This window comes from Rhinichthys klamathensis, unplaced genomic scaffold (assembly GCF_029890125.1).
Source record: "Rhinichthys klamathensis goyatoka isolate OS25496 unplaced genomic scaffold, OSU_Roscu_1.1 h1tg000165l_1, whole genome shotgun sequence".
Classification (NCBI taxonomy): domain Eukaryota; kingdom Metazoa; phylum Chordata; class Actinopteri; order Cypriniformes; family Leuciscidae; genus Rhinichthys; species Rhinichthys klamathensis.
This window is the reverse complement of record NW_026606697.1, coordinates 1682642-1708588: the sequence shown is the minus strand read 5'-3', so window position 1 is coordinate 1708588 and position 25947 is coordinate 1682642. Positions and strand designations below refer to the sequence as shown.

The 25947-nt window shown below is 35.8% G+C and overlaps 1 protein-coding gene across 6 annotated transcripts in view; it reads left to right on the top strand.

The window, feature by feature from the left end:
• LOC130091347 (A-kinase anchor protein 13-like) overlaps positions 1-25947 on the top strand; it is a 79199-nt gene that overhangs the window by 41465 nt on the left and 11787 nt on the right. For 3 of the 6 annotated variants that reach the window (XM_056259172.1, XM_056259168.1, XM_056259169.1), the window contains exons 9-26: positions 2936-2999; positions 6098-6219; positions 8268-8539; positions 9501-9548; positions 10694-10753; positions 12042-12228; positions 13619-13721; positions 14859-14901; positions 14997-15105; positions 17100-17262; positions 20353-20420; positions 20525-20573; positions 20660-20804; positions 22314-22417; positions 22780-22926; positions 23542-23789; positions 25085-25210; positions 25298-25415. In XM_056259172.1, coding sequence (XP_056115147.1) covers positions 2936-2999; positions 6098-6219; positions 8268-8539; positions 9501-9548; positions 10694-10753; positions 12042-12228; positions 13619-13721; positions 14859-14901; positions 14997-15105; positions 17100-17262; positions 20353-20420; positions 20525-20573; positions 20660-20804; positions 22314-22417; positions 22780-22926; positions 23542-23789; positions 25085-25210; positions 25298-25415 — 2176 coding nt within the window. The remainder of the gene's footprint in view (positions 1-2935; positions 3000-6097; positions 6220-8267; positions 8540-9500; positions 9549-10693; positions 10754-12041; positions 12229-13618; positions 13722-14858; positions 14902-14996; positions 15106-17099; positions 17263-20352; positions 20421-20524; positions 20574-20659; positions 20805-22313; positions 22418-22779; positions 22927-23541; positions 23790-25084; positions 25211-25297; positions 25416-25947) is intronic. The other 3 variants (XM_056259171.1, XM_056259173.1, XM_056259174.1) reach the window with 3 other exon arrangements.

The following is a 25947-nucleotide window of genomic DNA, read 5'->3' as shown; positions in this document are numbered from 1 at the left end:
ACAGTCGATAGTCAGAGCCCTGGCATGGACGTGCTCATCAATGGAGTGTTGTGCATTGTTAATTGCTTTAAAGCTGTGCATAGCTACTTGGTTTTTGACAAGCTCAAAGGGTGTGAACATAATTATTCCCTGGCCAGGATGGAAATGTGAGCTGCTCCTGGGTCAAATCAGAAGCGATTTCTCTCGTTCGTCCTTTTTCTTCACGTTTGTCCTCCTGTATTCCCTCCCTCTTGGTATCCTTTGCTGACCATCTTTCTCCCCCGTCCCATCTTGAATCGCCGGTGTGACCCTGTAGCTGGATTATAACAAAGGCGAAAGAGCTTTTCTCTGTGCTTTCCAGCCGAGTGAATAACCATCAGCTGTGCAGGTCGCTTTAATACAGGCTTTCTATTGTGGGAGCTTTGTACAGGTTGCTGTTCAGTACCAGTACTGCCCGTAACATGAGATCTGTGTAAACATTTCCAATAGACTGTATGTATTCACCCTTTCAGTGCCTCAGATCAAAAGCTGACATATAGTAGGCAATCAGGCATGGCAGTGTTTGGGCCTCTTAATACAGCCTGAAACTGGTCTTTGAAAAAGGATGTACAGTTTTCTAGATACACAAGAAACCCAAATGCTCCTTAATGCTTTTTAGTTCCAAGATATATGTGACTGAGTTAGTTTGCTTGAAACAAATGAGGTATGGAAAAACACACATATAGTGCTTTTTTTATGTTGACATCACATCAGCAATGTGATAAAAGACAATTACGTTTATGTATACTACCATTCAAAAGTTTGGGTAAGATTTTGAAATGTTTTTTGAAAGAATTATCTTATACTCACAATGGACTTGATCTAAAATACTGTAAAAACAGTAATATTTCCAAATATTACTACAAATTAAAATAATGCTTTTCTATTGTGGCATGTTTTACAATTTAATTTATTCCTTTCAACATTTTTCAATGTTAAAAAAACACTTTGGCTGAATATTTCTGTGGAATATTTTTCATGTTTCTTCAATGAATAGAGAGAAAAGTATTTTATTGAAATATAAATATTTCGTAACATCTTTTGAATGTGTCCTTGCTGAATAAAAGTATAAATTTTTGACCGGTAGCATATAATAAATAGTATTTACTACTATAATAATTGCAATAAATGTTTCTGCCTTAGGGTATGTCTACACAACAGCGACGTACTGAAAATTAAACAGTTCTTACTTGGTGTGTTTCGCGTACAGACAACAACGTCGTCAAAACGATTTTCAAAAGATTGCGTTTTCAGGAACCCAAACGCCCTTGTAATGGACGGTCAAAAACCATAAAAAGTTTCAAATTTTTAGTTGTAAAACGGTGTTGTGTAAACGGCCCCTACATGTAGGTTACTAGCGTGTGGTTGCTGTGCAACTGGGTGTATTAACCATAGTCTGTAAAAAAATACAGACTACACTCCTTTGCTCTCTTCCATTGAAGAGAAGTGAAACAGCCAATGTCCAAATATGGTGCTGACATCTTGGAGCCCCGCCCACATTCCCTCAGAATCAGTTAGTACAGTTTACTGTACAACTCATGTTGTGCGAAATAAACAATTATGGAAATGTAGAAATTAAAGTTGAAGCTCCAATCTCCTCTCGAAAATCCCGAAAAAAGTCCATTGGTGCCTCAGTGACTACTTCCCTCAGAGAAGCTGTCAATCACAGCTGTCAATCATGAAGTCACACTCTTGTTTTTATAGCATCAAATAACTAACTAAAACCAAACTTATTTAAAAAAGAACACTTGAACTTACATCAGCGTGATTTAAAAACTACCTAAACTGACAGAAACCATCTTTGGAAAAAATGTATTTGACTTGTAATTTCAATTTGATTAGTTTAGTTTGTCTCACATCCCATTAGATAACATGGGGAGGGGGCGGGGTTTATGACCTATACTGCAGCCAACCACATGGGGGCGATCGAAACGTTCTGGCTTCACTTTTCAGGACTTTCGAGGCACACTTGGTATTAACATATAGTACAATTCAACGAATGTGTTGCCAGTGCCACAGGTATGTTTATCAGGTATTTATTTAGCCACAATCGAAGCTTTTCAAAAAAAGTGCACACCTGTGAACCTCATATAACTATGGCAGGTTTTCAGTCTATAGTTAGCCTACATGCTAATATTTTCTCAATTTCTTAATTTTCTCTTTTAGCTCCATATATTCATAAACACGATTTTGCTGGTAACTAAGGGCAAAAGCTGTAAAACTACAATGTAGTTTTCAACACAGTTTACTGATACTTCCAAGACTAGTCATTGTCATTTAAAAAAGAAGAAAAATTTTTTTTTATTAAACGTAACTATGGATTAAGACAGGGAATTCACTGTAGCGCACAACTTCTCTTCACACACAAACAGGTTATCATATTTGAGCTGAATCTGTTTTATAGGCTATGCTGATTTTACCTTTGCAGCCTTTGTTTCTTCTATGTAATTGGATTGAATCCAACCAGCAGTATAGTTTGTTTGGATGTCTGGCTTGTGGGGACCATCTCATCATTTGATCCTCATATTTGATTTCTGAAGCCTCCGTTGTCCCTCAGGGCTGGTGTGAGGTGGTGTGTGGTCTATGATGAGTGAGATGCAGCTGTTATGGGCTCCACAAACCGCAGACTGAGCTCAAACTTCATGTATGCTGCAGTCTCTGAGCATATGTGTGCGAAGCTCCTGCTTCTGTTTCCCTGTTGCCTAGGCTTTTGTTAGCAACCCTCATTTTCAGGATTTAGAAAATTAGAAAAATTTGCCCATTTCAGCAATAAGAAAAAAAAACGGACAAGTTGTATTGTCATGCATCTGATGTTTATTATTATTATTATTATTTTATTTTTTTCAGTATGTCAAGCAATTCTTTCCAGTTAGACAGTCACATGCATACAACCATATCTTCCTCTTTCTGTCTCCAGATCCACAGAGACAAAGACACACTGTGTTCCAGTGTTTCTCAGAAGAGACACAGCCTGTCCACAGGTAAGAACACACATCCCTGCTATCATATTGTCGATGACGTTAAGCAATGCTATTATTTACCTAGTATGGTCTTAGTTTATCTTACTGTATGGCTTCATATGGAATTATACAAATCACACAGAAGATCAAATTTCAATTTGTAATTTAACCCTGTAGATAATGTTGCAGGACAGTAATTGGTTAAATAAGTCACCATTGAATGAGTCCAGAGAAATATGAACCCTTAATATACACCATAATGTTTGATATAATGATTATATTTGTGTTGTTTTTGAAAGATGTCTTTATGCTCAGCAAGGCTGTATTTATTTGATTAAAAATACAGCAAAAACAGCATATTCTGAAATTTTTTTTTTTTTTAATTTAAAAGAACTGCTTTCTATTTTAATATATTTTATAAAATAATTTGTTCCTGTGATGGCAAAGCTAAATTTTCAGCATTATTACTCCAGTCTTCAGTGTCACATGATCCTTCAGAAATCATTCTAATATGTTGATTTGCTGCTCAATTATTAGAAATTATTATTGAATCTCAATAATTATGAGATACCGCACTATATTAATAATGGTTGTTATTATAAAAATGTTGAAAACCGTTTTTGCTGCTTAACAATGTGGAAATCATAATTTTTTTTAATGAATAGAAAGTTCAAAAGAACAGCATTGCTGAATAAAAACAACATTTATAATAATAAGAAATGTTTCTTGCAAATGTTTCAGCAAATCAGCCTATTAGAATGATTTCCATTTACCATCATAGGAATTAATTAATTACATTAATTACATTTTAAAACATAAAACTTAACTTAAATTGTAATAATCTAGTTGCATTTTTGATCGAATAAATGCAGCCTTGGTGAGCGTAAGATACTTCTTTCAAAAACATGAAAAAGTCTTAATAATTCAAAACCTTTGAACAGTAATGTATGTTTTATATATTATACTAAAAAGTTTTGGCTCTTAAAACAGTCTAATTGTATGATCTTAAACTGTTCCTAGGTATGTTTATGCTTATGAAGTAAGCTTAGCAACATGTTATTATCATTTTCTATTTGAATCATTCGTGAGTCACATTGCTCATGCACTTCATGTGATGAGCTCTATTTAATGTGGCTTGTGTGATCACTTATGAGGTTGCATGACTGTCGGGATGCTGTCTATTTAGGCAGGATAGTCAAGCTGTAAAGTTAGTCATCGTTTCCCTGACCCTCAGAATTGAACAGGTTGTTTTGATTTGTACCTTTGAGGCTCCAGTACAATATGTATGGTTTGCTAGCTTCTCAGGAAGGCGTGAAGTTGCGTTGTTTGTGGTTGAGTGTGTCTACAGAGATTGAACTGTTAGTTCTCAAATGAAGTATGGAACAGCAGATAGTAATGGCAACTAGCGCTTGTATAGAAGAGCATGATGACTTTATCTTTACTTGTACCTTCAGTGTATTTAGCTTCAATACACAAGCAGTGGCTGATATTAAAAACAAAATACATTAAAACCACAAACATATGGTGCACAGGTGCAGTGCTGAAAAGATAGATCTCCTGTTTAATGAAAAGTGTGTTTCAACCGTACAGAATGATTTGTTTGTCCTGTTGTGAATATCTCATGACCTATAGCTTTCTTTTTTCCAGTTAGACTTCCCTGACTGGATTGTCTTAAACACACAACTTAGTTGGAATCAGAGCTATTGTTATAAATGCAGGAAGCAGGGTGACATTTATTGATCACTTCCTTGTAAGCATGACACCTTTTTACAGCATTTAACAGCGTTGCAGTTTCATCACAGTACAATGCTTGTAAAACCTAACTTTATTTTAGCATGGTTTTCATTTACATTTTATTTAACCCTTACACCGTGTTGAAAACTCTGTAACGCCTTCAAAAATTACCGGCCTTTTAAAAATTGCTTGTAAATCGGTCATTATGCTATATTATCAGCAAATATTGGAGTCAGTCTTTTTGTCAACTTGTTTTCTTTTAATTAGCACAGGTTTTGTATCTCCTTTTGTAACTGATTGATCGTAGGCCTTATTGATCTGAGCTTATGCACCTCAGTTTTTCAGTGAAACCAATATTTTCTTTTAATAAGGTTTTGTATTTATTTTTGAAACTGATTGATCAAAAACTGAAGCGCATAAGGTCAGATCAATGAGGGCTACGATCAAGTGCTAATTGAAAGAAAACAAGTTGACAAAAAGATTGAATCCAATATTTGGTGATTAATATAGCATAACAAAAGATTTATAAGCTATTATTTGTAGGCCGGTCATTTTTGACCGGGTACACCACAAGTGTAAAAAGGTAAAAAAAAAAAAAAAAAAATGATACAATGTTAAAAAGAAAACACAGAGCCCCAGTGTTTACAACAAATGAATCATGTCAAAAACATTCAGACAATAGTTTTGTCATTGAAATGTAACTGTGATTATACATAGATACTAAATTCTGCCGTTCTTCTCAAAGGCCCGTCGTGGCCTGTGTTTATGTTTTCAGTTGTTTGTAATGACGTTTGCTTTTACTACAGCATTGGTTAATTAACAGCACACACACACACACACACACATTGAGAACGGGCAGCTGTAGTGGTTTTAGCGAGACCCCTCCTTCACTTCCCAAGACATGGAGCCACCTGTGGGCAGTTAGACAGCTGACAAAGCTCACACTCTTGTGACAGATCTACTGTACTAGTGTTGATCCCAGATCCTGTTCACTTACACTAAGCGTACATAGAGAATGTGTTGCACTTAAAAAACCCAGTAGAAAGTGAAAGCGAGAGAGAGCAAAGGAAACAGGCGGTATTTTTTTCTAGGTGATGGAATCTGTTGAGGTTTGTCATGATGGTTTCCTCTCCCACGTGATATGGTTTTATCCACGCTATGATAACATTTTGAAGCATCTGTCAGTACCGCACCAGGTTTGTCAGACTTTGCTGTAGTGAATACATGTGCTGGTGTACAAAGATCTGTTCTGAAGGGGAAATCGCATGTTTTTGTTTAAACATTGGACTTAAGTAAGGTAACTTATTTCGAGACTTTTAGCACACAGCTTTAAATTGGTCTGTCATTGTGTAAATGCGTGTTGTTTATGTTTGTGTTTGTTGCAGAGAGTTCACAGTATCCAGAGTTTCACACTTGCAATTCAGAAACAGTCACATTTCGAGACTCAGGCAGCGATACAGATGGATTTCTCAGTCCTGACGCTGGAGAGGACAATTTCTTCAAAAAGGTAAGAGAAAGAAAAAGCAGACTACATTTTCTGAAGAAAATATGAGTGTTTTTTGCCACATAGGACATTTTGTGGTTGTTCTGAGTGGTTCCTTGGGCATTTGTGGATGTTTGCTCACTGGCCAAGTCTTAGATTTATTTTTTGTCTCTAGATATGTCTTGGCTGTCTCCCATATTTATATATTTAGTTAGTTATTTAGTTAGTAAGTTATTTTGAATTTTAATTTTTTATAATTTTATAGTATATTTTATAATTAATTTTTAGATTGTATTTTATAATTAATTATTTATTTTGAGTTTTTTTCAATGTTATTATGCAGCTGGCAAAATTGTTAGTCTGCTCAAGGGTTAATTCATGTCTGTAGCACAACATGCTTGATGGTTAAGAGCTTTAAAAAATCCTTAACCTAACTATGAGGAATAGTAAAAGTGATGCCTTAGCACAGGGATTTTCAAACATTTGAGCACTGTTAGATTAAATATAAAACAATGGCTATCAATAGGGTGAAATAATTGTAATTAATGTCATGGTTTTTCACCTGCGCTATGATGCATATCAATGATACATATCATTTGATCTCAGAATTGGCCATTTAATGTGATCATGTGACTACAGTTCAGTTTTTTTTTTTTTTTTTTTTTTTTTTAGGACACCTAAATGTTAAAATCCACCGGAGGGTTTTTTTTTTCCACGTGGTTTTAAGTTCTCTAGAACCCTTTTAAACCTCATACACACACGCTTATAAACCACCCCCTCTGCTTCCTTGCACACATGCTCAATATAAGTTGTTTCAGGGGCACATGAATAGAGGGCGTTCATCCCCCACCAAGAGCACCAACAAAAACCTCAATGTGTGTCAAAAGCTCAAATCCTCTTCACCTTGTCTCACACGCCACCAGTGCTCGGCACGATACACTCATCAAAGCCTCACACCAAGAACCCTCACGACTGGAGTGAGTGAGTGAGTGAGTGTTAGAGATGCATGCAAGTCTGAGATAAACTTTTACAGTTTAGACATGTTTACAGTGGAGTGTAAGTAGGAGTCAAATAAGATATGTTTGATTATTAGATTAAATTTGAGGGGAAAAACTCTAAAAACAATAAAAAATGCAAATACTATGATAATGTCATTGCTGTCTGTTAAATGTTGAATGATGAACACTTTTCTCAATGCAAGCTTTTCAAAATTTTGTCTTTAGTCTATTTCTAAAGTATTACATTTCATATGTAATGATGTTTAAATACTTTCTTCTAATTGGATTTCCCATGGATGTTCACCTAAAATTAATTTAATAAAATCAATCAAATTAAATTATTTTAACCCTAAAATAATTCGAGTGAATAATCCTGACCGGCTCAACCAATCGTGTGAGTTTGGGGGCGGTACTCTCTGTTTGACCGACCAATGACAAATAAGGGCATTGTTTGGGGTGAAACCTGCTTGTTATTTTTGCAAATCTGTTCAATGCCATGAGGTCAGGATCAATGTTGTTATTGATAACTAAAACTATTACAAATAGTTTTAGTTAATTTTAATAAAGCTTAAATAAATATAAACATTAGAAGAAAAATGTAAACTTACAATTTTTGTTTTTAAATGTTGCCTTGGAAACTAACTGAAGTCAAAGTATTAAAATTATTAAAACTAAAACTGAATTAAAAAAATAAATAAAAATGTATAAAAAAATATTAATAGTATATAAATAATACTAAAATAACACTGGCCAATATAGAATGTTTAAAGAAAATCAACACAATGCTACTTTGAAAACACTATATCTACAAAAACAGAAGATAAAAACTTTTAGAATTTAGTTTTCCCCATCACGATTAGATACACTTAAAAAAAAAATTATATACTTTGTCAAATACCTTTTAAGAGCATTTTTGGGCAGCATTTGTGCTTGAGAACCATTTTCTTTTGCACACTTTCCATTTATCATTGATACGATATAGCCAATCCTTATATATAGTACAGTACTGTTGTGCTGAATAATGTTTCATCTGTCTGTTGGTTAATTTGAGTTTGACTGGTGTTTCTTGCTCAGGGTCAGGAGGCAGTAGGTGGAGGTGACAGCACGAGCGAGGTGTCCGTCTCCTGCTCCTCCACAGACGACACAGCCAGCGTGGGGCATCCCAGCTCCTCGGCCGAGAGCTCTGAGGAGGTACGGCAAGAAGAGGAGGCCAAAGACAGGCTAACTGAGGTGCCGCTCCCCGCCTCTCTCTTCCGCTCTACTGTGCGCTCGCTCTCTCCGTTCCGCAGACACAGCTGGGGTCCTGGGAAGATCCAGGGAGGGGAAGAAGAAATGAATCAGCGCAGGTACATGATTACACTGAAGTGAAGCTTGCTCTTAGGACCAGTGTTTTTCTGCTTTGTGAAAAAGTGCTTCTCGGTTGTAATTTAATAAAAAATAAATCTAAATCAACATTTTAAAATAAATAAAAAATGTTTTTTTGCATTAATGTAATGTGAATTATAGGTTGAAGTGTGCTTATTTGTCATGATGATATTGCAATGCAAGAAATCTTAATGGTCCTAACATAGGCTTCATTTTTGTAACGAAATGTGACTGATATTTTTATCTGAAAATTTGCTGACAGACAGAATGACATTTCAACAGAAAAAAATATTTTATGTTCACCAAGGCTGCATATATTTGATCAATATGTTATATTGTGAAATGTTATTACAATTTAAATAACTGTTTTCTATTTTTATATTCTATTCTATTTTGTCCCTGTGATGCAAAGCTGAATTTTCAGCATCATTACTCCAGTCTTCAGTGTCACATGATCCTTCAGAAATCAGTCTAATATGCTGCTCAAGAAACATATATAATCTCACGTCTTTACTATCACTTTTGATCAGTTTAATGCATCCTTGCTGAATAAAATAGTTAATTAATTTATAAGTTGAAACGGACTATAGTAAAGGAATATGCTGAAAATGTATATCTCATGACAGACACCAATTTGCCCAAAATATATTTGGGTTTTTAGGTTTTGAAACGCAGTATACGCTCCCACTCATAACACACTGAATGCTAATGCATCGACAAACCAAAACAAGACATGCTCTGAGAATGACATCATTCACACTTCTTGATCATGTGACATCCTCAAACCTTTGCATGCTCTAGTCATCCTCACCTCGCTCTTCCCTTTGTTACGGATTTGCTTCCAAGACTCTTATTATACAGATATTTTAAGTCATAGTAGTTACTAAAGATCTCTAATATTTCCATGTCATCTCATACCTCTCATCATCTTTCCATTTCCAGTGCTGTACGAAGTACAGGAGACGCCAGACCTGTTTTTTACAGAAGAAGGTATCTTGTTTTTTTTATTTTATTTTTAAGTATTTAAGATCTGAAATCCATATAGAGCGCAACAGTGATTCCCATTTTCATGGTAGCAAATTACAGTACTGGGAATTAACATAACTAACACAATTTTTGCTATGTATAAAAAAAAAATGTTTTTGTAAAACAAATATATGTGATTAGGATGAATAGCATTTTTACCTCTCGAACCCTACTGTTGCGCTCTAATATCACTCTTAGAAAAAATGGTTCAGTGGGGTTCTACATAGAACACTAGGGGCCCTATTTTAACAATCTAAGCACATGGTCTAAAGCGCACGGCTCAAGTGTACTTAGGGCCTGTCCGAATCAACTTTTGCTAGTTTAACGAAGGGAAAAATGGTCGGCGAGCCCGGCTCATGGTCTAAAAGGGGTGTCCCTGTTCTCTTAATAAGTAATGGGTGTGTTTTGGGTGTAATGTGCAATAAACCAATCAGAGTTTCATCTCCCATTCCCATTAAAAGCCAGTTGCGCTCGCGTCATGGCGGATTCGCTATTTACATGGCGGAATTTGCGCAGTCTATTTCAGTTGCCTGAAAATTGCAACGCACCAACAATGCGCCTGAACACACCTCGTTTTCAGACCAGCACGCCCAGGGGCGCATAGATGGGCGTAAATGCATTTGCTATTTAAACAACGTGGCGCAGGACCTGAAAATGATAACTGCGTCAGGCTGAAACTAGCAAAAAACACTTGCGCCGTGCCTGGCGCCGCATTGCGCCGGGTGTATGATAGGGCCCTAGGGTTCTTGACTAAATTTTAAAGAACGCTTTATGCCAAAAAGGTTATAAGGAGGTACGTTTTAAATTATTGCATAATACAGTCATGGCTTATGGGTTATTTCCAATTTTTCTAGTGACAAAGTGTTTACATGCTGTTGTTTCATCCATAAAATTTAATCAAAAAAAAAAAAAAAATTTAAACTAAATTAATTCATTAAAACCCTAAAAGGTTCCAATCATCTAAACCCCTTTTAGGTTCTTTATAAAAACCTTTTCTTCTAAGAGTGGAGCACAATAATCAACCCAAACAAACAGTTTACTGAATAAATGCTCTACTACTACCCCTCTAACTGGTTTGTGCCCACTGGCGCCCCCTATTTTTTGCCCAGTCTGAGCTGGTGCCCCAGTGAGCCATGTCGAGAGCTGGAAGAAATTAGAGAGCTCATCAGGTACAGAAAGTGTGTGAGCGCGTTGTGTGCAAGCTTCCTGTAAATCCAACCGAAGAGCCATCCCCTTTGACTAGCACAAAGAGCTTTTGCATCATCATTTGCATTACCTGTTTGTCTGAGAGCAAAGTGAGGCCTTATTTTTTTTTTGCTGCCCCGTTCAGCCTTGATACAGCTTGGATAAATGATGGCTTTTAAAAGTTAGAAGTGTTGCTGCAGAGATACTTACTGCATTTGCTGTGTAGTGTTTTTTTTTTTTAGCTTTTTTTTTGTTGCGTTTGCATGATGACTGATATTGTTGTTCTCGTATCTGGCCCGAATGTCAGGTAAGAGGAAGTTTGTTACGAATCTGTTTCATACTGTTGCACCAAAATGTAAAATATGAATTAATATGACCAATTTGACTACAGTAGGTTATACCAATTAAAGTAATTCATACGTGTCATGTCATTTAGAAATAATTTACTTTTTTCACTTTTTAAACCTTATAAGTTGATTTGAGGTTTAATATAATTGAGATCTCTGTATAATTCATATATGGAAAATCTGGAAATTTTCTAGTCACAAGACCCTCGTTTATCTAATATATAGTGTGATATGTACAGTAGTTGTTTTGCTCATGTAGTTGCTCACTTCTCAGTGTAGTTTTGATTCTTTTTTTCTACGATTTTATTTGTTTTGAGATTTGAATGTCGAATGTATGCTCACATATTTATTTAGCATACCAAAAAACTTCTCATGTAGCCTCAGGTTGTGCTTTTCATTGTGCTGCTTTGAGCTTGTAATGTATGTCTATGGCGTCGCTTCTAAGATCAGACCTGCTGTCTCATACTAACAACAGCCATTCTGTTAGTGAAATTCACTGTGTTCATATACTAGACTGTCAAAAGAGTCAGCTTTGCATAGTCCCAAAACCATCCAGCTACATTTTAATACTGCACTTTTAGTACTTAAGTTATTTTTTTTTAGTACTTAAGTAGCTGCACTGAAATACATAATAATTTAATTCCAATTGTTATATTATTGTGTAATAAATAAGGTCTAATCATTTTTTGAGTGTGTATACTTCTGTGTTGGGTGTAGTGTAATATGAACATCCACTTTGCATATTTTGCATTTGGTTGGTCAGTAGTACACCACACACAGACACATGTGGACACCTTTTTGGGTGAAAAGAAAACCATGTAGACACCGTAATTAATTTGATCTAAATTAAAAAGTTAAGTCAGATATTTATTTATTTATCTACTTTTTTTAGTGCTGAGCTGTTAGCAATGTTTTCTTTTTTAAGTTATAGTTTGGAGGGTCTAGCAGCAGGGATTGAGGATGGCAAACGCTGGATACCGCAGTCCGGAGGCCCATCCGAGGATCAGGGAGGAGTGCAGGGGCGGGAAAGTGAAGAGAGGGGCTCACTGATGTCTCTCACAGAAGAAGGTCCTGAATCTGATTTGGGAGATTGCAGCAGTCCAGGTGGTCAGGTGAGATGAGTTACCTTTTCCAAAGCATGATATTTTGGTTAAAATAGAGGAACTATTTGAAAAGGTTTCTTGAAGCGGCCCAAGCCAGTGCTTCCCAACTGATTTGGCCATGGGACCCTCATTTTCCCATTCACACTATAGTTTTATATAATAAAATAAAATTATAGATATAGAAAATAGCACAAAGTAAAATAAAGTGGTATTTTGGGTTAAGGTTATGTAGACTAGTTACCAAGGTAAATACACAATATTTTTCTTTCTTTCTCTCTTTTTCTTTCTTTCTTTTGTTTTAAGACTGTGCAACAATGTTCCCTCCAAAAAAAATATTACTCTCTGAGCAAACCTTTTTTGTATTGGGTGGACATTTTGGCCACTTGAGCAAAAACATTCTTTATACCAGACCTGTACAGCGTACATACAAAAAGTGGTTACATCATGCAGTTGTAACTTTTAATTTTAATGTGCTATTTATGTTTGATTTGACCCTTTATGTAACTTCACCAAGAAATTGTATTAAAAATGTATTTAAAAAAAATCTCCCGCAGAACAGTTTAATTCTTTAATATAATATAATATAATATAATATAATATAATATAATATAATATAATATAATATAATATTTAAAAAATGAAGCAGTTACACTGAGATGGTTTGGGACAACCACAAAGTGTTTTTGTATTATCAATTAATGACTACAAGACAGCATTAAAACATCCAAATTAAATGTATATTATTTATTGCTCATGAAATTCCCCTTGTGAGATAAATTATTTATTTGGCTAATAAAATAAAATTACAAAATAAAATGCATTGTATAAAACAAATTGAAGCATTTAAACTGATATAGTATAATATAATATATAATACAAAACATACTGAAGCAGTTAATCTGAGATCTACAAGTGAAATATCTTCAGAAATGTGAATGTGAATTATTTTATAGTTACACCTGTAAATGTCTCTGTGTTTTGTTACAATTCTGTGCCCATCATCTGTTTTTTCCACCACTTAATCAAGCCACTTTTTTAAAACCATGACTTCTTCATCATGACTGCGTCTCATGTTGAGCTATTTAGCCCGCAACCTTTAAAGTATTCCTACAGCGACTGATTTGGCGCACATACTTCTCTGTCTATGAAACCTGTAAACCGCATTTACCAGTTCTAACTCTATAGCGACACTAACTCCATAGCGCTTTACCCAAGCACTGCATTTTTTTCTCATTTACTACAATGCAGTCCAATGGCTTTTTGCATCTGTTCTGTGCGCTGCATTTTATTTGTCCTGCGCGGCCGGGATATAAGGAGTGCGCAGCTTAGAGGGAATTTTGCTGTGCAATATCTTTGTGAACTTAACTTTAGCACTGAGCATCTAAGTTTGCAATTGCAGAAATCAAGGAAGTATCATCAGTTCAGACACAGCGGCCAATCTGTGACTCTCCCCCTCATGAAATCAGTCTCTATGCTTTCCATCAGCCAACGGGACATAGATGGTGAGTTAAGCTGCTTGATTTCCATCTCTTCTTTCAGTTTCTGGCTGCTATAGATTGATTATGAAATGGATTTTGCGTTAGAAACATCTTTTGATTTCAGAATGCCAGATATTTCTAATGAATTCCTTGTTTGAGAGGTTGTGTACGTGCAGGTTGTACCAGGATAATGTAGTTTGTTTTCTTCATCTGGTTTGTGTTAGTTGTCCTCCACTCAGTTCTCAAGCCCCTAAATCATCTGGTTTAATAAGTACTTGCTCTGACTTTTCAATCCCCAATGCAACCGCCCAGCGATAGGAAGAATTCGACGAAAGAGACAGATGTCTTTTACCTTCAACCTCTCACCGATCCTCCCCAAATCTAAAACGGTCTTTACTGTCACCTCTTCATCTAGTGATGAGGAGGACGTCATAAGTAAGTTGCAGTAGGAGCTGGATAATGGCATCTTCCGCATAGTAACCCTTAGTGTTTTGTCCTTAGATGATGTCCTGTGACTCACAGTAGATGATCCAAAATATGCTAGTCACCTTTGAACCCTGACCCTAATATAGAGTAGAGCCCTCTAGTATTGCGATATCTTTACTTATGGTATTAAATTAGGGAACATTGTGTATACTGTATGTACTTTGCATCTAGATAATGTATTTTCATTCATACTGAATGGCGTCATTTATATTTTTAGCTATATATTGCCCAGCCCTAATGGTCCTTTTTGGAGTTGCTGGTCACTAATTTTCATTTTTAGGTGAATTAACCCTGTAATATAGTGTTCTTTTTGCCAGACAAAAAGGAGGTCACGTTCTGAACAGTTTTACTACTCCATTTGTCTGTGGTTACATTAACATTTATGGCTGTATGTTTTTTGTACTTCTTTGAGATTCAGTGGCGAATACATGGAAATTTCTTACAATAATAACTAAATATGATTTCATGACAGCATTATAATTTCAAAAACTCAGTATTGATTAAAATGGTCTTACCCATAGCATGTTCATGGCACAATGAGTCATTTTAATCTAGTTGAATATCTAGACAAATCACGTACTCAGACAATTTTGCATGTGGATGTAAATCAGGCTCTGTTGATGGAGGCTATTTGTTATTAGTAATGGTAATTTGACTCCATCATTGTACTTGTAGGCATGACATCATTCACCAGTAACTCCAGTTCAATGAGATACAGGTACGATGCCCATGCATATCTCAATTCATTTTGACATTTCTGGAAACACTCATATAATGCATGCCTTTACAGTATATCTTGCTTTTTTTTTTTAGCATTACAGAGGAGGAACCTGGACCTTTAAGAGGAGATTTTGAAAAAAGTACCACCAAAGTGAGCCGGACTTTCAGCTATCTAAAGAACAAAATGTACAAGAAAGCGAGAGTAAGTTAACATTTTTGTTCGTCATTTTTTTCACCAAGTAATTTCCTCTCCACCAAGAGTGTATTTGTAGATTAGCTCATCTGTTTCATTCATACTGACGACTGAGTGTGATTTATCACCCTGTCAATTAAATGCAAGACAGGAATTTACCCTTGTACTGAAATGAATGGAGAAGTAGATTGTGTGAGGGGTTGGAAGAGACTTTCTGAACACTAGAGGAAATATGACGGTGAGAAGAGGCACGATAATGTTTCATTCTTTACAGTTAGCTCAGCATTTTACCCATTTAAAGGACCAGCACTTTATTTACAAACTACAGAAACCTAAAGTGCACATTGAAAAACATTTTTCAAGGAAACGTGGAAATAAACAGTTTGGTTGCACTTTATTTGAAGGTGATGTAGTTACATAGTACATACTCAAATAAGTACTGATTAATATTAATTAATTGCATGCACTATAGAGTTGGGGTTAGTAACTTGGAATTATGCATAATTTACTGTTATTACTATAATAAATATATATAATAACATGTAACTACGTCACCTTAAAATAAAGTGTTACCAACAGTTTTAGCAATTTAGCAACTAAATACTGACATTTCTTTGCTGATGCCACATTGAAATGTTATTTTTTTAATGCAATGAAATCATATTTTTTTTTGTGGCTTAAATATACTTTAGGGCTTCTGTACATGCATTATTTCTGAATTGGCCTCGTATTAATACTCTAAACTTCTTGAAAGTCATTCAAGACTCTAATTTCAAGATTTTATGGACCTAGTTTAACTGTAAAAACTAACCATTAAAATGAATCAAGCTTCCACACACTGGGAACTTTGTAGTTAAATATACTTTAAACGTTAAATCTATAGTATGAAACTTTTGCAGCGCTACTGATTTACTACAAAAGTTTTCATATGGGTGTTTTTACACCAAAATGTTCAGATTTCATCAGCACTTTGCTGTTCTGACACCAGCTACGACAGTGCAATAAAAAGAGGAAGTAAGAGTCACAGCACCTCCCAGCTCGAGCTGGATCACTTCCTCCTGAAGCTGAGGTGATGCTAAACTTTTTGTCTCGTTCGAGAGTCTTGCAAAGGCTCTACCTCCTACAGTAATGTTATATAGAAAGTTTTGCGAGGTTCAAGGCCGCTATCAGAAGATAAAGAGCTTGAAGGGAGAAGAGGTAGGCCGGATCTCTGTCACTGCCTCGTTTGAGGAAAAAAGTGATGTTTTGCCCCTGGGGTCTGTTCACTTTTTGTTCTGGTTTATATTGTGCTTCTTTTTCTCTTCTCACTTCTTGATGTTCACTGGTTCTGAAATGGTTAACTCCTTATTTGGAATGCAATGGAACGACGTTCTCATTCTTTAGTTGTCATATTGATTGTCTTTTTAGTGTATTTCATCCACAACTGGCACGTTGTTGCCAGCAGTGTGTTTGATTTATGCTGATTCAACTATACATAATTGAATATTTCATGTTTAGAATAAGCCTGATAGTATTTGTTACTTTAGCTTTTTATTACCCCAAAAAACGGTTGCTGTTTCTAAACAGTTGCCTAACGTGGGGCCTATATTTACAAGTAGGAAGCTGAACTTTGTTACAGGAGAACTTGACAACAATTGAGAGGATGTTTGTTCACCACTGTCTGAATCACAGTGAAAATGTCCTCAGTTTGAAATGACATTTTACATAGGGACAATAGGGCGGCCCACTTAGGTCCTCTTTTTGATTAGCATACACATTAGCTCTGGATCCTGTGGCACTCACTCAATCCACATTTTGTCCCAAGTCCCATAATTTAAATGTTTAAACTTTGTTTTGTAGAGGGAGGCGTACTAAATGACTTTGCAGAAATGCCATTAAAGAAAATGATGAGCAATTAAGTTAATGGGTTTAAACTGAAGTAAATATGACGGGCCATTACAGTGCTCTGCAAGTGTTAACAGCTGTCACCTATTGTAATATTTCTTATACCTTTTCTGGCACAGGAAAAAGACAAAGAAAAGAATCGGGAGAAAGACAGAGAGGCAAAAGAGAGAGACAAGAAATCTGTGAATGGACACCTGTTCAGCACGTCGAGTTTGCTGCATCCGGCTTTGTGCCAGCAATGCAACAAAACCCTCAACACTAAAGATGCTGTCAACTGCACAAGTAAGAATCAGTTCATCATTTAAGGTTTCAGGTATACTTAACATCCTTTTGATTTAGTTACTCCCCAACAATAGATTTCACATGAAAAGACACCTCTAGTATATGCAGGACAAGTATCTATACAAGTAATATAAACTATTTTTGTTCCCTTAAGTCCCCTTGTTATGCTATTTCAAAGACTCCTAATATTGTTTTGGATGTCTCCTACGATAAGTTGATGTGAATCCAAGGTCAAAAAAAAAAAAAAAAATCATAATATACATTGCACATCACCTCATTTCTCAACGTGTCTAAAAACAGTTCGTTTAAAGATTCAGTCTCTCTAAATCCCTCCTTTCCGAAAGCCTACTCTGCTCTGATTGGTCAGACGGCCCAGTCTGTTGTGATTAGTCTATCGCTTACAGAGCGTGTCGGAAACCAAACGCCATTACCAAATCTGAATTTACACAGTGAATATCTCAATACACAGTGATACGAACAGTAACAATGGCGTCGGTTTTACCATATCAATTCAAGCCTTAGTCCTCATCCTTCTTGACATGTCGACAATACCAACCAAACTTTTCCAGTGTCAGCTACAGTTTTTGAGGACGGGGCAAAGTAGACGTTGTTTGCAGGCAGCCAATGAAGACCATAGGCTGGCATTATGCAAATCTGTTACATTGTTATGTAGGTATGTAACAGAGGTGAGACTGGTATTGCTGACGTCTCGTTTCGGCAGTTCAGAATCTGTTTTTTCCTTTTTGGAGGCAATAACTTTATTTGATGTGCACTTTGATTTTTAAACCTTTGCAGACCTTTTGCATTTACTAACAGCTATATTACACTCCACATGAAAGGTAATATATAAAAAAGCATAACGGGGCGCTAAGTGTGGTGATAGAATAGAAAAACTTCAAATTGAAGGGTGATTTAAAGATGTCTGAACTGTTGTGTCATGGATTTCAAAAGACTCGTTGCTCAAAAATAGGAAGCAGTTCTGGTAACATCATTCACTTCCTCATGGAGCTGCTGATGATACAATCTTATTCATAAGAAAAAACAATCCAAGACACTTGAGTAAAGTAGTTTTTAGAAAAATATAAAAAGCCTTTATTCTTTCATGGCTTAGATTTTAAAAACAGATGACAAGAAACGGCACACCTATGCGTTGCGGCCAATACGCCTTCATTCAGGGAGAGATTTTTATTTTTCTCCTTTTTCTCCCTCATTATTTTTTAAATATTTTAATCTCATTCATATTTATTGTAAATAAACTTTAAACTTCCCATTGAGTCTATTTTTCAGTCCACCTTTCCATAGCCTCATTACCCAGCCCATTGGGAGTAAATATATATAATATAAACTAGGGATGGGCGATATATTATCGTTTGCGATATATCGTTAAAATTTTTCCTCACGATAAGAATTAGTCTTCCCGCGATAATAACGATAAAGCCTATGACGGGACGCATTCGCAGCTCACGCGCATGGCGGAAGGCGGACGTGAAGCTGAGGTGAAGTTTATCGCTAAACGAGTAACTACCTCTACAATCTGGAACTGGTACACACAGATTTTCATCCGCCCATCTCGCCGAACACTGACTGAGCGCTTGAGAGTGTCGCTCTCCGTCAAGTGATCCGTAAAGCCCACTATATCAGTTCATCTCAATGAATACACAGTGTATTTGACGCGCAGTAAACACTGAGGCGCATGACGTGCTGTCACTGTTGAGAGCGCTCCGTGTTTCTCACGCACCCGATGAGAGAGAGAGAGTTTTACATACCACGCAGAATTGAAGTGTACATGACGTCTACATGTAAATTATATTATTTGTTGTATTTTCCTGTAAAAATAATGGAGTTCATTTGGAATTATTCAGCTTTGAGCAAGCAGAAACTAATGCGCAAACGCAGACGTGATGATATTCATGAACCAAGCAGCTCATCAATCCTTAGTGTGGTTTGTATTGTTATTAGTATCAGAATTCGTAATAGTATTAGTATAACTATTCGTTGTTAGATTTTTTATATTTCAAACTTGTAAATGATTTGAATTATTACTGTGTGATGTTTTTCAGTATAGTTGCACTATTTAAACATTATCTGCACTTTTACAGAAGAAACGTATGCAACTTTTCCATTTCTGCAAGGGATGGTGTTTACTGTTTTACTGTTTTTTTATTATCATTTTAAGTCTATTTGGTGAAGGGTACATTTTGCTTTGCATGCAGCTATCACTTGTAGCCAAAAACAGTGGTGAATATGGTATTGTATTTATATCGTCATTGATATCGTTATCGCAATAAATGCCAGAAAATATCGTGATATATTTTTAAGTCCATATCGCCCATCCCTAATATAAACCTATATAGAAATAATGATAAATCTATTAAAAATAATTATAAGTAATAAGAAACAATGATATTATATATATTCAAAGTTTGTTCTTTACAAAAGATCTGCATTAGTAGTGCTTGTTGGCACGTTTCTGGGATTTCATTTGTGAGCTTGGTGGAGTTTCCTGACTGGAAGGAATTCCTAACCCTAAGCCCAACTGTCTTTACCACTTTGACCATAAAGCCAGAATAGAAAAAACAGTGTCTTCCGTTATACGTGTATGATTAAACCCTTATGTTTGGTCATAGAGGTGAACTCTCTGCTAACAGAAAAGGGTGTGTTTATGTTTTGGTAACAAGTAATGATGTATTCTTACAGCATCCACAATATAGCATCTTTATCAAAGAATTGAAAGAGTGATAACTTAAAGGTGCAGTAAGCGATTTCTGAGAAACACTGTTGATATTTGAAATAAACACAAACAAACAATCCTACCTTCATTGCTCCAACTTAAACTTTAAACTTAAACAACTCTAAAATTAGACACAATACCTTGGCAACTAACTGAAATAAGTTCAAGTTAAAGTTCTAAAATACTTGAAACCTAATGGAAATAAAAATAAATTAAAGCTAAATATAAAAATAAAAATGATAAACGCATATAATTATACCTTACACTTACAGCATTCACAATATAGCATCTTTATCAAAAAAGTGAATTGCAAATGAGTACTTTGCTAATGTTTTTATCTGTGATGTTTTGTTTTTCAGATTGCAATGTGAGAGTTCACAAGAGCTGTAGAGAAAGCCTCCCCATTTGTCCCAAAAGCAGAATGAAGGTTTGAGTGGTTTTCATTCTAAAATGTGCCATATTCTTTCGAAAAAAGTGTCTGCATTGTGTTGTTAAAAACAATCTGTTCCTTCTTTTCTGTTACATAAACAACAGTTTGCAATACCAGAGTCTTTGCCTGTCGTCACTTTACGAACAAAATGTGGGTTTGTAGGTTTCTCTCTTTTCATTCTATGATTTTTTCATGTCAACTGATCTTAATGGTGTATCTGTGATTTTTGTGTTTAGCATCCACACAGCGGGAGCGTCCCTGGTCTGCTATCTTTTCTCCAGAGGAACATTCTGTGATTCTTCCTTCCAGACGACCCACCAGTATTATGCCCTTCCACAGCAGCAACCTCTCGAAAAGCATGTCCATCAACAATATTGCAATGTTAGTGCCTAAACACACACACCAACAAGTATTCTCAGCATTTAACTGAAAATATAGTTACTGAGTATGTTCAGAATGGAATGCAACTATACCGCCTACTGCATACTACACAGTATCAGTGTTGAAATAAAGCTAAAAAAAATAAAAATAAATTGAACACTTAAAAAACTTGTGAAAATTAGATGTTACATTGGCAACTAACTGAAATAAAATGTCTAAGATAAAGTAATAAAATTACTAAAACTAAACTGCAATAAAATAAAAGGGTTTTTATAAATGAAAAAGATAAAAAGAAGATTTAGGGAGAATCAATGAATTAGGAATAATGCCATTTTGTGAGTAATATATAATCATGGAATCAATAAAAAAAGTAACTATAGTCTTATTATCAGTATTTTAAAATGTAATATAATCTAATTACAAGTACTTAAAGGTGCAGTCCGTAGCTTTTTTGGGGTTAAAAATTATCCAAAATACATATTTGAGAGAATACATAACCAGGCAGTGTTCAAAACTATCTGCCTGCCTTAGCTCGATTCAAAGCGGTAAGCTTGTAATAATGTTTTTAATTCCAGTGGCACGGGTGGATTTCCGCGGGAGATTCGAGCATGTCTTTGCGTCATTACGTCACATCTGTACACATAAAGAAGAGTCTCGCTAGTAGGCTATATTGCGTGTGAGGATGTTGGAGGTGGAGATTTATTGCCTTTTCTCACAGCACTTGATATAATTAAACTTATCAATTTGATGGCGGATCCAGAAAGGTTCAAACGACAATCACCAGTGACAACAGATTCACCCGCTGTAAAATGCAAAAGACTTCGTTTGGACTTCTGAGTGGCTACAGAGAGAAAGAGACTGCAACCGTGCGAAAACAAGGATACATATCGGAAGGACATTATATGTAGTCACGCAATGCTCACGTTGTTAACATTAACAATTGGAGAACAAAGTATAATTTGCACGGTTTTGCGTGATATGATAAGCCATTGCAGTAAATCGCGCTGATTAAATCTAACAATGTCAGAACCAGAACAAAAGTGGATGTTACTTACTTGTTCAGATGACATTTTCCGGTGAAAATTATTATGTTGATCATACTTCCAAAAAGTATAATCTGTGATTCTGAATGCCAGTATCCACACCGGCGCGGTGACTGACAGCCTCAGTCTCCTCAAACATTGTGTTCATCCGCGCTGTGTCGTGTCGAAGTACAACTCGCGTAAAGTTGATAATTCCGCGAATGACTGCAATTGCAGATTTCAAACAGAGATGGCGACAGAGGAAAAAATGCGGACTGCAGCTTTAATTTTTGGAATCTGATTATGTAATACAGATAACATACTGTACGTATAACCAGTTTCGACTCAGCACTGGTAGTATAGCAGTACGCCATTCTCAACATACAACTTGACTTCTGACTCTTTAGCTTCTGATACCTAAAGCCAGTGCATCTGTCTGTAGGACACTTGACCTCATCCCTCATCCCAACCTCATCCCTTCCTGCAGGTTTGACGATATACCTCTGAGAGGTATGCGATATCTGTCTCAATCCACAGACTCCCTCCACAAACCTAATAAGGTCACAGCGTCCAATGAGTCTCTAGATGAAGGTGAGCAGACATATTTCTTCCTGTATTATACCTGTATTATACTTTCAAAAGCACATCTAAAAGAGGGCCCAACCTAAAATCTTTCAGGAAAGAATGACTGTCCAGCATGTTTCCCTTATCCATGAATTAGAAAGAATTAGTCCTTATCCTTTTAAAAATAAGTAATTAATTGTCAGAGCTGTGGCTTCATGGGAGGCCTAGTTTCGAATCTGGCCTCTTGCCCTTTTTCTTCCCCTTCTACTCATTTCCTTCGTTATTCACTTTCACTATTGATAAAATGGCTTTTTAAAGTTGAATGTTTTTTTATTATTTGCACAGGTTGTCTAGTAATGTATGAATAAACATTTTGTTGGTTTCTAAAGGAACTGAGATGGTTGACAGCCGGCTGATGGGAGAGTTTGAAGCAGATGTTAAAGAACTGGAGGCTGACTCCTGGAGCATTACTGTAGATAAGAAATGTCTGAAGCATCTCAAGAAGGACATCATTAAGAGGCAAGACGTCATCTATGGTAAGTCCATGTTAGAATTGAATACATTTTTTTTTCTTTACGGCCAAAAGCATTTGCTGTTCTGAGCTTTTGTTTACAAACACTGGCTAAATGATTGCACATTTCGTCCAGGGAAATGTTCCTGAAGGGCAATTGGTTTTGCAGCAAGACCAGCATACAAACAAGAAATAGAAATACATTTTTTTTAAAGTATAAAAATAGACATATTTATAAAAAAGTATAAAAATGACAAAAACAAAATTACTAAAACTAAAATGAAAACTGAAAATACAAAAATAAAAACTAATTCAAAAAATAAAAAAAGCTATAATAATGCATCAAAAATCACACGTCATCATTTTAGCAGCAGTGTTGTTGACCTTAACTTGAAGCAATTATTCTTTGTTCTTTTGGTTAACAATAGGTAAAAATTGACAAATAACACACTTAAATTCGTTTAGATGCCAGTTTACAATTAAAGTGAATAGTTTAGAAGTAATTGGCAACTCTAACATGGGAATCTCTTGCTGTTCAAAGAGTTTACATCTCTATTCACTGGCCCAAAAGCAATAAGAATGGCAACTGCTGCTTTTCCAGATGTCTGGATCTAAACATCATCTTCCTTTATCAATCCAGAGCTGATCCAGACGGAGATGCATCACCTGCGGACGTTACGGATCATGTCTAATGTGTACAGTAAGGGCCTGCTGACAGATCTCCAGCTGGAGGTCCAGATGGTGGAGAAGATGTTCCCCATGCTGGAGGAGCTCCTGGAACTCCACTCGTTCTTTTTCAGTGCACTGCTGGAGAGGAAGAAGGAAGCCAGCCTGGATGGAGCGAACGGCTTTATAATCGACAGAATAGGAGACGTGCTGGTCAACCAGGTGAGGGTGTTTGATTCTACTTAAAGTCCCCCTGTAGTCAATCATTTTATCCCTTAAAACTCATATTTGATCACTAAAATGGCATGTTTTTTCCTTAAAAAATTCTTCATGCCATAAATAACTTTAATGTAACTCTACGCCCCTTGCCTCATTTAGTATATGCGGTTTTAAGAATATGCAAATTAGCCCCCCATCTACTCACTCACACCAGTTTAGAGATCCACTCGTTGATGATCACACGTTGACGTGATTGGTTACTGGGTAGTTTGTGACGTCAGAAACACCAGCGATTTTAAACAGCGTTTTTGAGACTGTTATTTGTTCACTGCAGTTTTAAAGAGACAATACTCAGCAATGGTGTTGACTTATGAATTTGCTCATGGTTTGTCTTAAAGCATATTAAAAACACCACATAGACATTTAAACAACATTTAAAAGCTTCATTTTCACCACAGGGGGACTTTAAAGGGAAGATTTAAGAGTTTCTCAGGTGCCGTTTACACAACACCTTTTCAACAAAAACCAGTAAACTTTTCATTTGTTTTGGCCGTTTATTTACACGCCAACACCGTTTTGGGGACCTGAAAACCCAAACTTTTGAAAACTATACCATTATCGTCTATGTGTAAACTCTGCGTTCTCTGTGAATTTGTGAAAACAGTGTTGTCATGCGCATTACCTGTTCAGTCTATAGGCATGCACAAGTACTTTAATTTTGATTACAGAACTGTGTTTGTGCTGCTCAAGGTGCTGAGTTTATTAACGTTCCTCCAGCAAAGTGTAGATTTACTGCACCACGACTAGTGCCAGCGGAGATGCATTATTTACATATGTAGAAGAAATGCGTTTGTGCACAGACACGTAATGTTTCTACAAAGTGACATCGCCAACTACTGGCCTGGCAGAATAATACAGCGTTTTTAGTTGTTTTCATTGATGCTTGTGAACGGGATCGTTTTGGCAACGTTGTCGTCTGTACGCAAAACATTTTAAAAAAGAAAGGAAAACGTTTCCGTTTTTAGTACATTGTTGTCGTGTAAAGTCCCTCAAACTGCAGTTTGTGAATTGATAAAAAAAAAAAAAAATAATCAAATCAAATAAATATAACAATAATAATAATATACAAATAATTAAAAAAAAAATCTAAATATAAACAGTCAAAATAAAAAACTTTGTAAAAAAAGATAGTGTATTTGTTTACCTGCATGTTGTGTGCATGTGTCAGCATGAATTATCAGCAGATTCATTGTTCATATCCTTGCTCCTGTAATAATTTATCACATGATGTGCTTCAGTTCTCAGGTTCTAATGCAGAAAGCATGAAGAAAATCTATGGCAAATTTTGCAGTCGACACAGTGAAGCAGTGAACTTCTACAAGGAGCTGCATGCCAGAGACAAACGCTTCCAGGCATTCATCAGGGTGAATTATTCAATTCATTTTTTTGGACATTCTTCCCAATAAATGCAAGAAGATGCCTAACGGTCCTCAATGTGGTCTTGTTTCCAGAAAAAAATGAGCAGCAGTGTTGTCCGGCGGATGGGCATCCCAGAGTGCATTTTGCTGGTTACTCAGCGAATAACGAAGTACCCGGTGCTTTTACAGAGAATCCTGCAGCACACTAAAGGTGAGATTTACTTTGACTAGTTGGAGTCATGAGCTGTGATTTTAGTTTTAAATCTTTCTTAAAGAAATCAATCAGTCAATTCTTAGCAATAGTGTTCGGACTAAATGGATATTCCAGCATAAAATGCATATTTCGTGGGAGCTCTAATTCACCCCTATCATTCCCAATTATTGTCCAATAAATAGACAAAGAAAATAATGATACACTACCGTTTAAAGTTTGGAGTCAATAAGATTTTTAAAAAAGAAAATAATACTTTTATTTAGCAAGGATGCATTAAAGTGACAGTATTTTAAAAAAATGCTTTTCTTTTCATTAAAAAATCATCCAATATTTCCACAAAAATATTAAGCAGCACAACTATTTATATTAATAAGAAATTATTACTGATAATAATAAGAAATGTTTCCTGAGCTGCAAATTAGCATATCAGAATGATTTCTGAAGGATCATGTGACACTGAAGACTGGAGTAATGATGGGGAAAATTCAGCTTTGACCACAGGAATAAATTACATTTTAAAATATATTCA